The sequence below is a fragment of the Ammospiza nelsoni genome, chromosome 11, assembly GCF_027579445.1.
Source record: "Ammospiza nelsoni isolate bAmmNel1 chromosome 11, bAmmNel1.pri, whole genome shotgun sequence".
NCBI lineage: Eukaryota > Metazoa > Chordata > Aves > Passeriformes > Passerellidae > Ammospiza > Ammospiza nelsoni.
In genome coordinates, this window is record NC_080643.1 from 4628890 (window position 1) to 4642819 (window position 13930).

General features: G+C 41.7%; 1 protein-coding gene across 3 annotated transcripts in view; it reads right to left on the reverse strand.

Annotated features, from left to right (window-relative positions):
• The window catches only part of MITF (melanocyte inducing transcription factor), a 118805-nt gene that overhangs the window by 14519 nt on the left and 90356 nt on the right, over positions 1-13930 (reverse strand). Inside the window, exons 5-8 of one of the 3 annotated variants that reach the window (XM_059479839.1) lie at positions 4650-4709; positions 4482-4574; positions 3289-3372; positions 1917-2012 (exon numbers count right to left, since the gene is read on the reverse strand). In XM_059479839.1, the coding sequence (XP_059335822.1) occupies positions 1917-2012; positions 3289-3372; positions 4482-4574; positions 4650-4709 (333 nt within the window). Of the gene's footprint in view, positions 1-1916; positions 2013-3288; positions 3373-4481; positions 4710-12023; positions 12239-13930 lie in introns of those variants that run through there. The other 2 variants (XM_059479840.1, XM_059479838.1) reach the window with 2 other exon arrangements.

Here is a 13930-nt window from a genome sequence, read left to right on the forward strand (position 1 = left end):
CTGCCTTTGTCACAGACTCAGCACAGCTATTTATAGCCTGTGTCTCTTTAGACACCATTTCCCCATTTCGCCTACCTCGACCTAGCTCAGTCAGTAGGCATTAATTCCTTATTAATAAAATACTGCATGTTTTAAGAGCTAAGTCCTGTTCCAAAAGAAAAGTGTCTGGCTTGTTTTTTTTCCTGAAACCAATTGTTGAGAAACATGGTTCAATTTCCATCTTTTCAAGATTTATACTAGGATGATTCAGAGACTGAAATATGTTTCTTCCCTCCAGTTATTTCAACTTATCACTAATGAAGTCTTAATTTCACTGTTTCATATCCTTATTTTTCAGACTTCACCACACAGAGTGGGAAAATTCTGAAATTCCACTGTAATTGTGATCAGGCAGTCTCTACAAGGCTTCTTGCCATGCAGCAAGCACAGCAAAGCACAGGAGGGATGCAGACTACCCAAAAGATTGACTACAGGGGCTCCTTGCACCAAAAAGAGTGCAGAGTATCCTTCTATCCCTGCCTGGAAGCAAAGAACCACTCTGAGGTCCCTGTGAAATGAGAAAAGCATAAAGATATCCAAGCCCCTTCTGATTTAATGTGTCACAATCTAATGGAACTTCAGATAAAGGACTCAAGAAGAACTTCATCCCTCCATGGGGAAAAAAAAAAAAAAAAAAAAAAAAAAAAGATAAATTGAAAAACAGATTAACTTTTTGAAAGCTATCTTTTGTCAGCTTCTTGAGGTTTTTCTCACAGATTCCAGGACAGCTGCACTTTGCAAGCCACCTTAGATTAAAGGCAGATTTATTCTCCGCAGCAGGACCGCGCAGCTCTCTCCCTGTGCGCTCAAAGGGCACCATTCAGAAGGGGAGGCTGGTGGGACGCTGCCTGCGTCATCCACCCTGCTCTGAGAGGGCTCTGGGGATCTGTGGGAGCACAGCACCAGGTTAACATGACATCAGACAGCTACTGTCAGCAAATGCAAACCCATGCCACAAAATCAATGCTCTGCGGTAAGCTGTAAATTCTGGCAGCAGATGAAACAGAAGCAGACGCCAGCACTGGCAGACATCTACTCAGCCAGATCTAACAGCACTTCAGCCTAAGGCAAAAAATTCACTGGAGCTACCCTCCACAGAAGATCAAAATCAGATTATGCCAGAAGTATGATTATATTAATTCTCAAAGCAATGTGAACCAAACCAAAAGAGCCACTTGGAGGACACCTGTGCTTTCCCTCAGCGCTTTCTGCACCTCTGTGTTCTTGGCTTTTATCACAGGTTTCTCACATCCCCTGCCTCGTTCAGTTTTCAACCCTCTTTCTTCTTTCCCTTTTGTTTGTTTGGAAGATTGCTTTTTTAATTTTTTTTTTCCTCCTGCTAAATTCTGTAACATCTTTGCTGACATCTAGCTGGGGACTTCTCCCCAGCTCAAATCAGGCAGAGATAAAGCTGTGATGTTAGAGATAACAGAAAGTGTATCTGGACAGGGATGCTAACACACAGCAGACAATTTCTTACTTGAATATGACAACATTCAGGAGCCTGGGATGCCAGAAATTCCTTCTTTTCTGAAGCAAAGTATAAAGTCCATCACAATTTTCAATATCAGTGGGAACGAGCTACTCCTGGTAGCACAGTTTACCCCTCGGCTGCAATCCTTTTACCACTTAGAAATAAGAAAAGCAAAATTGTCGTTTGTATTCTCTCGACCTGACTCCAGCTTGTATTTTTAAATTCACATTTTTCATTGCAACTGTATTACCTTAAACTCTTCAAAGCAAATCTAATTACTCTCTGTAGAACAACACAATAACTACTTAATTGCAAGGAAGAAAAGTCCTGCTGCAGTTTTGCCTCCTCTCAAGGAAAACCAGTTAGGCTTAACAGGGAAACCAGAAGGAAAGGCCCATTGTACCGTGTTTGCCATTTGCAGGGCAGGGTCCACCAAGCCGAGGATTTCTTCATTGTAACTGGACTCCAAGCTAATGATGTCATCAATCACATCATCCATCTGTAGCACAAAGAGAAACAGGACAGTTGTCAGAATCACAGGGACACAGGAGGCCGACCAAGCACTTCAGAGGTGCCTGTGCAGCTGTGCCATCCCTCAGCTGTGACTCCTGCTGTCTTGTCCAGGTAGGACACCCAGCTCGTGGCAGGGCTGAGGATTCATGGTCCAGCCGCCTCCTCCCACCAGCAGCTCCCCTGCACCTCCTGCCCACGGACACACTGCTCCTCCTGGGCAGTGGAGGAGGAAACTGTGGAATAAATGACTCTAAGGACACCACTCCCTCTCCCCACTGCTGCTTCTCCTCCATAAAATGGGACAAAATCTGGGCACAGGCAGAAAACCAAGCCCTGGACATCTGCAGGGAAGGAGAGGGAGCAGAGATTTGCTGCTGGCCCCCAACAGCAGAATCCATTAGATTCACGTCCCTCACACACCCTCCCAGCTCGGAGCTGATTTTAGGTGGTACAAAACACCTTTTTCCAGTGGTTGTGCTGGAAGGTGCCTCCATAAGCTCCTGCACAGGCAGGAGGAAACAGCCCTTCACAGCACCCACACATGTGCTCCAAACTGTCCTGCAGGATTGACTATTTCAGAACTGGACTATTTCCTTTTTGCTCACTATAAAAACGGAGCTGAAATGACAGAGATCTACAAAATCAATGCATAATGGTGATGGTAAAAGTAGCAGTACATGGGATTTTTTTATCAGCTCCAGAAAGTGTGATCACAACAAATTACACTGACTGGAAGTGAGGGCAAGAAAGGAACTAACAGTTACAGCCCATACCCAAAGTCTTGTTACTGATTCTGGTAAGAAATAAAAGCCCCTTAGTTTTAAGAAAAAGAATGAAAATATAAAAGGGTGATTACTGAGGATGAATTACCACGGATGGATTAAAGCCTTCTCATATCATTTTTTAAAGCACAAGTGTGATCTGCATAGAAATGTGGAGTTAGAGACTATCAGGGCAAAACCACATCCATGCAGTCTTGGAAAACGCAGTTAGAAAAGATTTCCTGATGCAAGACCTTAAATGGTTGATGTGTTCTTCTGTTATGGCATTACTGTGCTAGAACAGCATGAGCCTTTTTCAGGTATCTTCATCTGCTTTTGACACCAACGCTAATAAACAACATTGCTGTATTGTACCATAAATATATCTTATATTCAACTTCTTAGAGACACTGTGGGGCAAGTTTATTTTTCAACATAACATGAAAGAAACATGCTCATTAGAAAGGGGACCTGTGCTCCACCTCCTGTGTCATCCAGTACCTGCATGCATGATGCTCGTGAGTGTGTATTCAGAGCCGGGCACTCACTCTCAACCCTGCTTTGCTCTTCAAATTTATAAAATCCCTGCAGATATAAAAAGAAAAAAAAAAAAAAAAAAAAGAAGAAAAAGCAAAGCATGGATCTGAGTTCATGGCACAGTCTCAGTCCCAAAAAGAGCACGAATGAAATAGTGTCATGCACACATGTCCCCGATGACACAGCAAAGTGAAGCTGTAAATATGCTCAAGAAAAAAGTGTCTGGGTACAGCTGGGACAATAGGATGGAAATATCTCATTTTCATTTCTTTCAAAACTATGGAGCACAAGTATTACCCTTGCATGTGCAAAGTATGTTCTGTAATAACTGTTTCTCCAAGCTGTGTAACATTTTGCTCATGGAAGGCATCTGTACTAAAAATCTGGCACAAAGCTTGAAGAGGGAATGAGGGGACAAGAGGAACTCTACAATTGCCTCCTATTTTTCATGTTACAAAAATTCTGACATGATTCTTATATTTGTTAATATCTTCCCAACTATTTTCCTTTGGAGCCTGAGCACACAGGTAACATCTAACTCAGTTTTTGCCAATAGTTGCCAATGGTTGCAAAGGACTTCTAGACATAGGCTGAAGTCTTATATTTGCAGCACTGGAACAGCAATCAGTGACATTTTAGGGCATATTAGCTGGGATAATCTGGCCTTCCAGCTATGCAGGAGACTCGCTCAAATTTTACCATAAAAATACCTAAAATATCTCAAAATAGCTTTGTGTTTTTCCAGTTATTTTTGCTATGCTCTTTGCACTTTCTAGACGAACAAGCCATAAATAACATTATTCCAGAAAGCTACAGCTTACAAAGCTGCTTTGTATTCTCCAAAGGTCAATTATTCTCTGTGCGCATCAATGCAATGGGGTGGGGAACAAGAAAAGTAGTTTTAATAAGTATAAACTAGCTAAAACGGTTCAAATGAGAGGAAGCTGGAGGGATACAGACTTTTTGCCAAAATATCTATTACTCAGGCAGACACAGAGGTAGCAGTCACAATTTCATGACAAACATTTACATTTTCACGACGAACAGACAAAGATAAACAGAGTATCGTAACAGTGAGCAAGTACGGTTTTAAAACAACTTGATTAAAGCAGATGACAGCTCTGTGTTAACAAAAACAAAAACAGGAGAGCTCTTACCTCCTTCTCACAGTTGGAGTTGAGGGTGAGCATAGCCATGGGGCTGTTGGGTGCGCTGCTCCCCGTGCCAGGTGGCATGACATGATCCCCAGGCTGGTTTGGACATGGCAAGCTCAGGGCTTGGTTGGCATGTTTATTTGCTAGAGTGGTAGAGAGGTACTGCTTTACCTGCTGCCGCTGGGCCTGCTGAATGTGGTACTTGGTTGGATTCTCAAGGTGAGTCTGCACCTGTACGACACAATTTGAAAAGGATAAAAGGGTTTTAATGTTTTACAACATCACTGCAGGTGCTATGGATCTCAGCTATAGATTTGTGACATAAGGACAAACGTCTACATCTCCAAGGAAGTAGTGCTTCATGAACTCGCATTTGGTGGCAAGAAATCACTTTATGATTTGGCCTTTCAACAGCTGACTTACTATCAGTACACCAAAAAGTTCCAGCTATTTTTCTACAACATGAGATTTCTCACTTAAGACCAACACTCGGGTTTTCAGTTGATACAGACACTCCAGAACAGTCAGTTCCGAGTTCAGACCTTCAGCTATGTGACATTTAGCTTTCAGTAAAATATGGAGAAATGACTTGTACTGCAGGACTCATTTTACTTGTTAGTAGCTAACAATTAAAATCAAGAAGTATGGATTGCTATCCTTAATCCAGTATCAAATAACAGATATATAAAAGGTCTGTTATTGGTTTTGAATGCTTGGGTTTTTTTAAAATCAATACCTTGGTTAAAATAAAAGAAGAAACAAAGACACCTTTTTCTGCCTACAGATTATTTATACCTCAGAGATACAGCCTAAATCATATACAAATAAGACAGCCTGTTTATAAACACATCATGCAAATAAGATGCAAGAAAAGAAGTGTTTCATTTCAGATCAATCACTGTCGTCAGCAACAGCTATTTCTGTATTTATGATAAGCTTCTCAGCACTTAGGAATTTTTTACATACAAAATATGAAAATCCTCATACTGAACAACTGTTGCACACTAAATAAGCAAGAGAAGAAAGGCCATTTTGTTTTCTTATTAAAATTTTCCACCACATCCTGGAAAACTCTTTGTCGCCTTTCATTGATCATTTAAGTTATTATCAGAAGCTAGAAATCCATCCAAAATATGGCAAAACATTGAGAACTTATCTTGCTTTAAAATAATTCTATTAAAGTGTCTTTTGCTGTTACAAGTGACCCCCACTTATTGGAATGAAAGGAATTAAATAAAGCACCCAAGACACCAGAGGAAAAGGGTTTCCTGTACACTGTACACCTTCTTAGCAACAGGTTTTAAAATAAGTCTCCAATAACAACTCACCTGATAATGGTTATACTCAAGCATTTCCAGCATGCTACCTAGAGGTTGCAAGAGAAGCGACTGCAATATCCTCTGTCTATGCTACTCCAGTTTGAGGGATCCACATATGGAAGCACAACAAACCCCAGAAGAGCAGAAGAAACTTGATGGCCACTGCTCAGACTTTTAGTAACCTACGCTAATTAGCCATGCAAGTGGACAAACAAACAGTTCACACAAGGCCTCCTCTTGGAAGTTATGCAAGTTTAAGTTAAGCTCTAAGTATTGGTATTTTTTTTCCCCTGGCTTTGATGTCATGCTTTTTCATAAACATAAAAGGACCTTTTCAAGTGATGGGCTATCAAAGTCAGATTGACAGTTCGCTCAAGGCTAATTCGCTATTCAGCTTTCGTTCCAGTCCTACTAACACACAATGGTAGTTTTCTTTAGCAGTAAGGTTAAAAGTTTTTAAGTACAGAGTAAGAAATAACTGAATAAATGCCCTATGAGCCTAACGCATATTCCCTGGCAGTGGGTGCCCTGGATAAACCACAGGGCTCTGCAGTCCTGTCCTCAGCTTCCCAGCACAACCCAGGACGTGCAGCAGAACGTGAAGCACCTGAAAAAGCTGTACCCCATCCTCAGCTTCCCTGGTGCTTCAAAGTCATTAATTCTGTCTCAATCTAGAGTTGCAAGAAGTTTTCCCATTCAGGAATGGCTGACAAAGGGCTAATGCATGTTCCAACTGCACTTATCTGCACTTGGGCACAGTCCCTACACCTTCCAGAACCTACTTTTTCTTTCTATCCAGCTCCTCAAGAAGTCTGTACTCAAACACATAAAAACTGCCCTAATGGCATTATTTTCTGTAGTCTGAGCTCACAGGGAAGCACATTAAGATAGCATTTCTACAACATTTAATTTGCTTTGTTGCACTTGTATCAACAGACAACACTGTGCTGTGATAAGTGCAGCGCTTTCTCTGTCAGTCCCAAACTGCATTACCAATTTTCCTATCATCAATGCTAAGAGTTACACTATCCAGGTAAGTCTATTTTTCACTAAATTTTCCTCTTCCAAGTAGATGAAGTTGCCAGTAAACAAGTGTTTTTTGTAACACTTATCTCTGAATATGTTATTTTAAAACTAAACTGCCTGACAGAATCTGCACATTGCTTTTCCTCTGCAGGCATCAGGTATCTCTGCTGCTCTCCATCCGAGGATGGAACAGTCTCTCCTCTGTGCACCCATCACTTGTCCATCCTTCACACTCCCAGGAGAGACCCAAAATCTACATCTCAATCCTGTATCATCAAATACTACATTATTTATAATATATACCAACACATTTAACTGAATCCACTACATATCAAGTTTTGAGACACACACTGCCTAACTGGCAGGATTTTTGTTGGTGAAACACAAACTTATTTCACAAGAACATACTCTCCCTGTGATTTTGTTGTGCTATTCTACATTAAAATATTTTATTTTGTTTCTCAATTAATAATTAATGTTTTAATCGTCTGCGCTGCTCTCGGCATGCCAGGGAAGGTAAATTCTGAGATCACATGTCACAAGCTCACACAAGTCTAGTAACGAACCAAAGAACACAGAGAACTGCATTTTCTGCCGTTAAGTTGCTCCAAAATGACACGAAGAAGACTTTTGATTCTCTGTTTTGTCACTGGCTGCTCTCTTGAGTTTCCTTAGGAGTTCCATCATGGAAATCTGGTGGGGACTACCCTAACGGACTCCATGCTGTTTGCTGAGAATTTGTCTTTGGCCTAGAGCATCCTATTCTGCAGATTCTACATCAAAGACAACCTAAATGTGCCTTCTTGGGCAAACTCCCCAAATGCCCCAGAGTCACTCTTTAGATAAGCCATAAAGCACTCTTCCTTTTTGACAAAATATCCCATGAGCAAAGAGCTGCAAAAAAACCCCAGAAACCCTACAATGAAATTCCACAACCCTGAACTTGAAACCATGAATAAAAGCTTTGAATTAAGATCTAATTTTGGTCCTCAGCCCCTTCTAGCATTTTGGGTGAAGAATAGTTCCTGTTGTTCGTCCAAATTCATGAGACACAAAGTGCAAGATGACAAATTATTGGTTTGGATACACTTCCTAAGAAATGTGACTGAATAAGGACATTAAAGGAAAAATAAACCCACTTGAAACCAAATCCTCTGGATCTCCAACCCTCTATCTCCAGCAATCTCAACCAAAGTGTTGCTGTAATGTTATTCAATTGAGCAGAACATTGGGTTTTGGGCATTTTGGTATCGACAAACAAAAAGTTCTGCAGAACTTCAGAAATGAGTTAAGACAAGATGGCAAGAAATATAAATTTATCACAGCATAGTAACACAAGAATTTGGCTACAAGAGTAAAACACTGCCTCAGAAGCAGAGCCCCAAATCTGGTTCAGGTCCAGAAGAGCCCTCAATGCCAGCTCAGCAGCATCTCCCCTTCTCCATGGGCTGGCCCCAGCATCAGGCACTGCTGCACTGAGTCTCTCTGTCAGCCACTCAAGCTCCATCTGCTCTGCCATGCTGGCACTGAGGAGGATCTCTGCTCTTCAGATGAAGCACAGAGAAAGGCACTAGAAAGAAACCAACCTGACTGCACCCAGGTGTAACCCAGCTCAGGCCTACAAGGCTAGAAAAGGGTTGGATTGAGCCACCCTGATTACTCAGCACTCATCCCTCACACTTTGGAATGCCCTGGAGAACAACATTATCTGGAGCAGGGGAAAGGCTTTCCCATACCTTCACTCATCTTGAAATCTGACTGCTAATTCCAGTGCATACATCCAGTTCAAGTATCTGAGTAGCTGCCTATTTTCTTCCACATCATGGAAAGAACAGTAATAACCCATATAAACAGAGCAGGTTTCCCAGCCCTTGGGTCTGGTATCAATCAAGCAAACATTTAATCAACTATTTTCACTAGCTTTAAGCACACAAACCATATCAGTGGGAATTTTAGGTGTATATCAGATGAAATTCTTCAGAATCCACATTACATTACACATAAATGACAGAACCTCTGAGCAGACCCACACACTTCCTTCAGTTTCCAAAAGTAAAAATATTTCCTGTTAAGTGATCAAGGACTCAGGAATTTAAACACAAAGCAGAGCTGTGTGCTTAAGCACAAAGCACATGGCTCAAGAAGCTCCTCTGCATGAAGCCAACACAAACAACAGAAACAATACTGCTGATACTTGCTCCTTCTGTCGAGTCTTGCTGGGAATCACTCAGACTTAAATTTACTAATGACTTGCTAATGATGGCAAGAACTTGGAACAGCGCTGCAGTAACCAAATTCCTTCTGGAGAGGCACCCAGGAGAGCTCACTCCTGGGCAGGCACAGGCCAGGGCAGCCTAATGGCTTGGCAAATGTGTTTTGCACAGTGTCATCCAGAAATTAAATGGCTAACAATAAAAACTAACGGGACTTACACCAGGATAAAAATATTTAATGAACTGTGGCATTACTACCACTTGTCCTCTAGGAAAGCTTCAAGGTCACAGAATCATAGAAATATTTAGGATGGAAAAGACCTCTAAGACCATCAAGTTCAGCCATAGCTGGGAGTCAATTAATTACTGTAGGCTCAAGCTTTGAGTGTCTGGTACATCTGGATGAAGGTAACCAGGCTCAGGGAGTTGTTCTGGGTTACTTACACACTCCTGAATTTGTCCTTGCACAGGTTTGATTTCTCTGCAATGGGTAAATTCTGGAAGCAAGCACAAACCCAGCAGGTCTTGTGCTGAGAGTACTTCTTGAAGGTGGAACACCAAGAATTGCTTTTCCCATTGCAGTTACTGCTTCAAATCACATCATCTTACTCGACTCATCTCCAAGCACTGCTGCTTTCAAAGCAAAGCTGAAGATGCCCAAAATCCTCTGTTGGGGCAACACAAGTGAGCAAAGGCCATGACAATGCCAGCAGCTCCAGGCTGCCCCACTGTTCTGGCCCCCACGAGCTGGGAAGGAGCATATTCCTGTTCCAAAACCACACAGAAGATTTTTCTCACCAAAAACATCTCTGAAGCTTCCTGTGACAGCAGAGCTGAAGCACTCAATGCTTTATTTAAGCAGGGACATACCAGAGATGTCCAAAGGACAGTGAACCAAGGGGGAGGAAGACTCTTCTCCCCACCCCACTCCCCCCACCTTTTTTTTTTTTTTTTTTTTTTAATTAAAAAGACCATTTGTTTCAGGCAAATTGCCTTAGGACTTAGAGTTTACAATTACAAGTAAAATACTTTTGGGTCAGTTTTCTCAGTTCAATAGAACTTTTTGTTGCCTAGACAGCTAAATGTCATGGGATTTTTAAGAAAGGTTAAAATTCTCTGTCATTTAACAATTACTGGTACCCAAAGATACAAAACCACATCCACTGATGTGTTCTGCAAGGGCTCCAGGCTTCAGCTGTGTCCACTGCACAACCATGCCTGTTAACCATGCTAGTCCTGGGCTTCAAAGCTGATTCAACCCATCATTTCCAAGTATAAAGACCCAACAACAGCAGGAACAAGCTATTTTCTAGGACTTTGAAAAAAATAGGGAGCTGTATCAATAAGTGTCTGTTCTTTGTTGCTAGGGAATAAAATTAGGAGAATGATATCTGAGAAAGATAATCAATTAGTGCCACTTAGAGTAAGAGTGATTTATTCTCCTTAAGTTTTCCAGTAGAGGTTCAAGATTCTGTTGATCTGTAAAATCATATTCACCATAGGTTGGTCACTAAGTCTGAGAATCTTAATGACCATAAAACCCCCTCAATTAAGTTCATTAATTATTGATCATGGGTTTCACTGCAATGCCAGGAAGTACCCTCCTACCATGAAACTTGGAGCAATCCAAACAACCAGACAATGGTTTAACTCATCCTCAAAGACATCTCCTCACATGCTGCATTCAAACATTAAAAAACAACATCACATTTCCCCCCCTACAGACGTCAGCGGCCTGAAGAAGCTTCACATGAGAAGTTCAGTCCTCTTGCTTTCTGAGACCTCCCAGTCCTCCAAGATGGAACAGCCACCTCATTTACAACGTCATCAAAATTAAGTTCATTGGGTTGTGATTCCCCATAAGGCCAACTGTGAGTTTAGTAACAGATAAACCTTTTCAGTGACTTCCCCAGCTGCCATTCTCACCTTAATGCCAAATTTTCTCCAGTACATTTGCTCCCCTTTCTCTTAGCCTATTACTCAGGAAAATGGCCAGAACAACACTGACCAGAAAGCCCAAGAGCCCAAGAAAAAGATGAAAAGTAACTTGTACTGACTGGGGAATGACAACCATGGTGAGCTGACTCCATCATTTCACCTTAGGACACAGCAAACACAAGGAAACTCCATCAGTCAGCAAACAAAACTCTCTGGTTACCTAATTCACCCCAAATCCCTCTGAACTTGAAAACCAAAGCAGATAGGAGAAAGTTATTTAAGATCTGCCATCATGATTACAGTCTAAGTAAGCGAATCCAACACTCATCTTCAAGCACAGAGTTATGAAAAAGAAAAGGCACATTGTACAGAATTATCATCATTTACACAACCAGGGGTTGTTTAGTCCATCACCAAAAATTCCTCTGCGTAATGTGACTTTTCATCCAAGGGAAAGCCACGAAGCAAACAAGAATAAAGTTTTTGTAGATTAGTATTTAAAAACTGTGCTTTAGCTATAGAAGCACATGACAATGGTATCTAAGGAAATTAGATGTACTCATGGAGATAGGAACTGATGTAATTTGCAAGTTAGTGGCCTGCTGGCTGCCATTCTACAAGTGTGGCTTTCAATCAGAATTAGGTCCTTTGAAGTCTTGCTACTTTTCTGTTAGGAAACCAACATTTCAGCTGTTTACTTCCCAACACACATACCATAAATTTTTATTTTATACAGTTTCTGAGAATATACCAAAAAACACTGCAACATTTTAGGACAGACAAGCAACTGACTCCATAAAATGTCAGGCACAAATATTTTGCCATGATTTTACCTACCCCAGGTGCTTCAGAGGGTAAATATTTTGACTTCACAGGCAACAACAGCAGCCACACAGCGACACCTGACACACAAGTTTGAGTTATGGTACCACCACGGTGAAAAGCTTAATTCAAGCACCACATATTGAGGTCCACTTCTGCCACCCTTCCCTCTCAGAAGGAAGCTGAGAGCACTTGCATCAGCACTAGAGGGGTTTGAGATTACTCACAGTAGGACACCGATGACTCCTCCTCACAGGAATTGTCAAAGATAGACATAAAGTCGCTTCCAAAATCTCTTGCAAGACTTGGCATGGAGATGTGAATTCAAGAGAGAGCATAGTCACAGGACTACAGACATTTCAGCTGCCTGGAAGCCCAAAACCACTTCAGGCAGATGGTCTGCAGCCACCTATTCTGCCAGCTTCCCCTTGCAAAGCCTTCCACAGCCCGAGCATAATCCCCCACCCCTGCTACAACCCAAGCAGCACCAGCACAAGAATTACCAGAGCCCTCTAGCACAGATCACTACTGGCTTAAAAGAGTCACATCAGAGGGGTAAAACAATTTGTCCAACCTTATCCTCCTTGAGGGGCTGCCAAGCACGGTGCTGGCCAGGCCAGCTCGGAGCAGCAGTCACGTCCTGGCAGCCTGGGCAGGTCAGTGACATTTCCCAGGGGTGACTGACCCTGGCACTGCTCCAGCCCACAGCAACCCCTGACAGACCTGAGGGACAGAGCATGGGAGCTCCCAGGTCTGTTGAGATTTTAGCTGACTAGAGATTGGAAAAGTATAAGGCTGTAGTTAATTTTAAGTCTTGCATTTGCAAGATAGCGTGTTTTTAAGTTTAACTGTAGTATGATAATAAATAGTGGAAGAAGCATGAGAAAAGAGAGGTGTAACTTCTGAAGAATGAAGAAGAGCTAGTGTTGTGGTGTGGCTAATAGATGGTGTAAATTACAGAATATTCATGAGCTTATTACTTGTTGTATAAGTGCCTGATGCTCTCTTCAATAAACAGAACTTGTTGATAACTCATTTTGAGCCCCAAGTTTTCCCTGCACCTGACAAATGGCTCATCCCCAACAAATAACTCTTTCTGCAACACAGGTCTCCAGTGCCTGTAAGACAGCTGCAAAAATGGGTGTTTTAATGACTTCACTGCATTTCCCATGGCAGGGAAGAGGTGCAGAACACTCATCCTCTACCCAGAGCAGAGTGCTGCTTAAATCACATCAACCTTCACATGTGCACAGGGTTTGGAGATTCTGGGTGTATTTCTGGAGCCACAAACCTGAGCAAGCATGCACTCTGCTATGAAAAAGGAGGAACATGAGTTTCCCCTCAGCTCCTGAGAAGCCCTGAGTATGCAGCTTTCACAAGAGAGAACTGACATCTTTCTCCACACCTGTTTTTGCTCAGGTTGTTCATCCATCACTCTTGTCAAATGTGAAGAACACAAATGGGACTGGGTAAAGATAAAGGCATCTTTCGTACAAAATGAATAATGGTGAAAATTGAAAGAAGTTTGATAAAAGATGTTGGGTAAAAAGTAACCAGAGCTAAGCTTAAAACAGCAGGAGAGACAGCACATGATGACTTTTAAATGAAACTCCTTATTATCAACTTCCTAGAGATGTAGAGTTATCCATGTGCAGAATGGCACAGGTTATTTGCTTGTCCAGACTTAAGAAATAAAATTCAAGTAGCTTCAAAATTTTAATGCAGTAAATCTACTTTGCCCCTGTATGATCTTCTCTTAATGTGCCATGAAATGCTGATTTTCACAGGTGAAAATTAACTTAAAATTGGCTACTTTGCCCAAACCATGAATAAAAAGTGTAAGAGTTGGGAAAATCACCCAACCTGTTGCTTTCAGAAATCTCAGAACCTGATACCCTTAAACCTGGTCTCATTTGTCCCTATAAGGTTTGTGAAGGGTTGCTCAAATCTATAGCGCATGGACACACACCTGTGCCAAGATAACTTCCAGTATTAAGGAGAGTAATTGTTGGCATTTTGGGGCAAAGCAAGAAGAGAGTTTGATTTACAAGTCTTTCACATCCACAGCATTAGCCTGTGAGAATGAATTGGTGTTCAGAATATTGCCTGTGGGCTACTGAAGTATTTATTTACA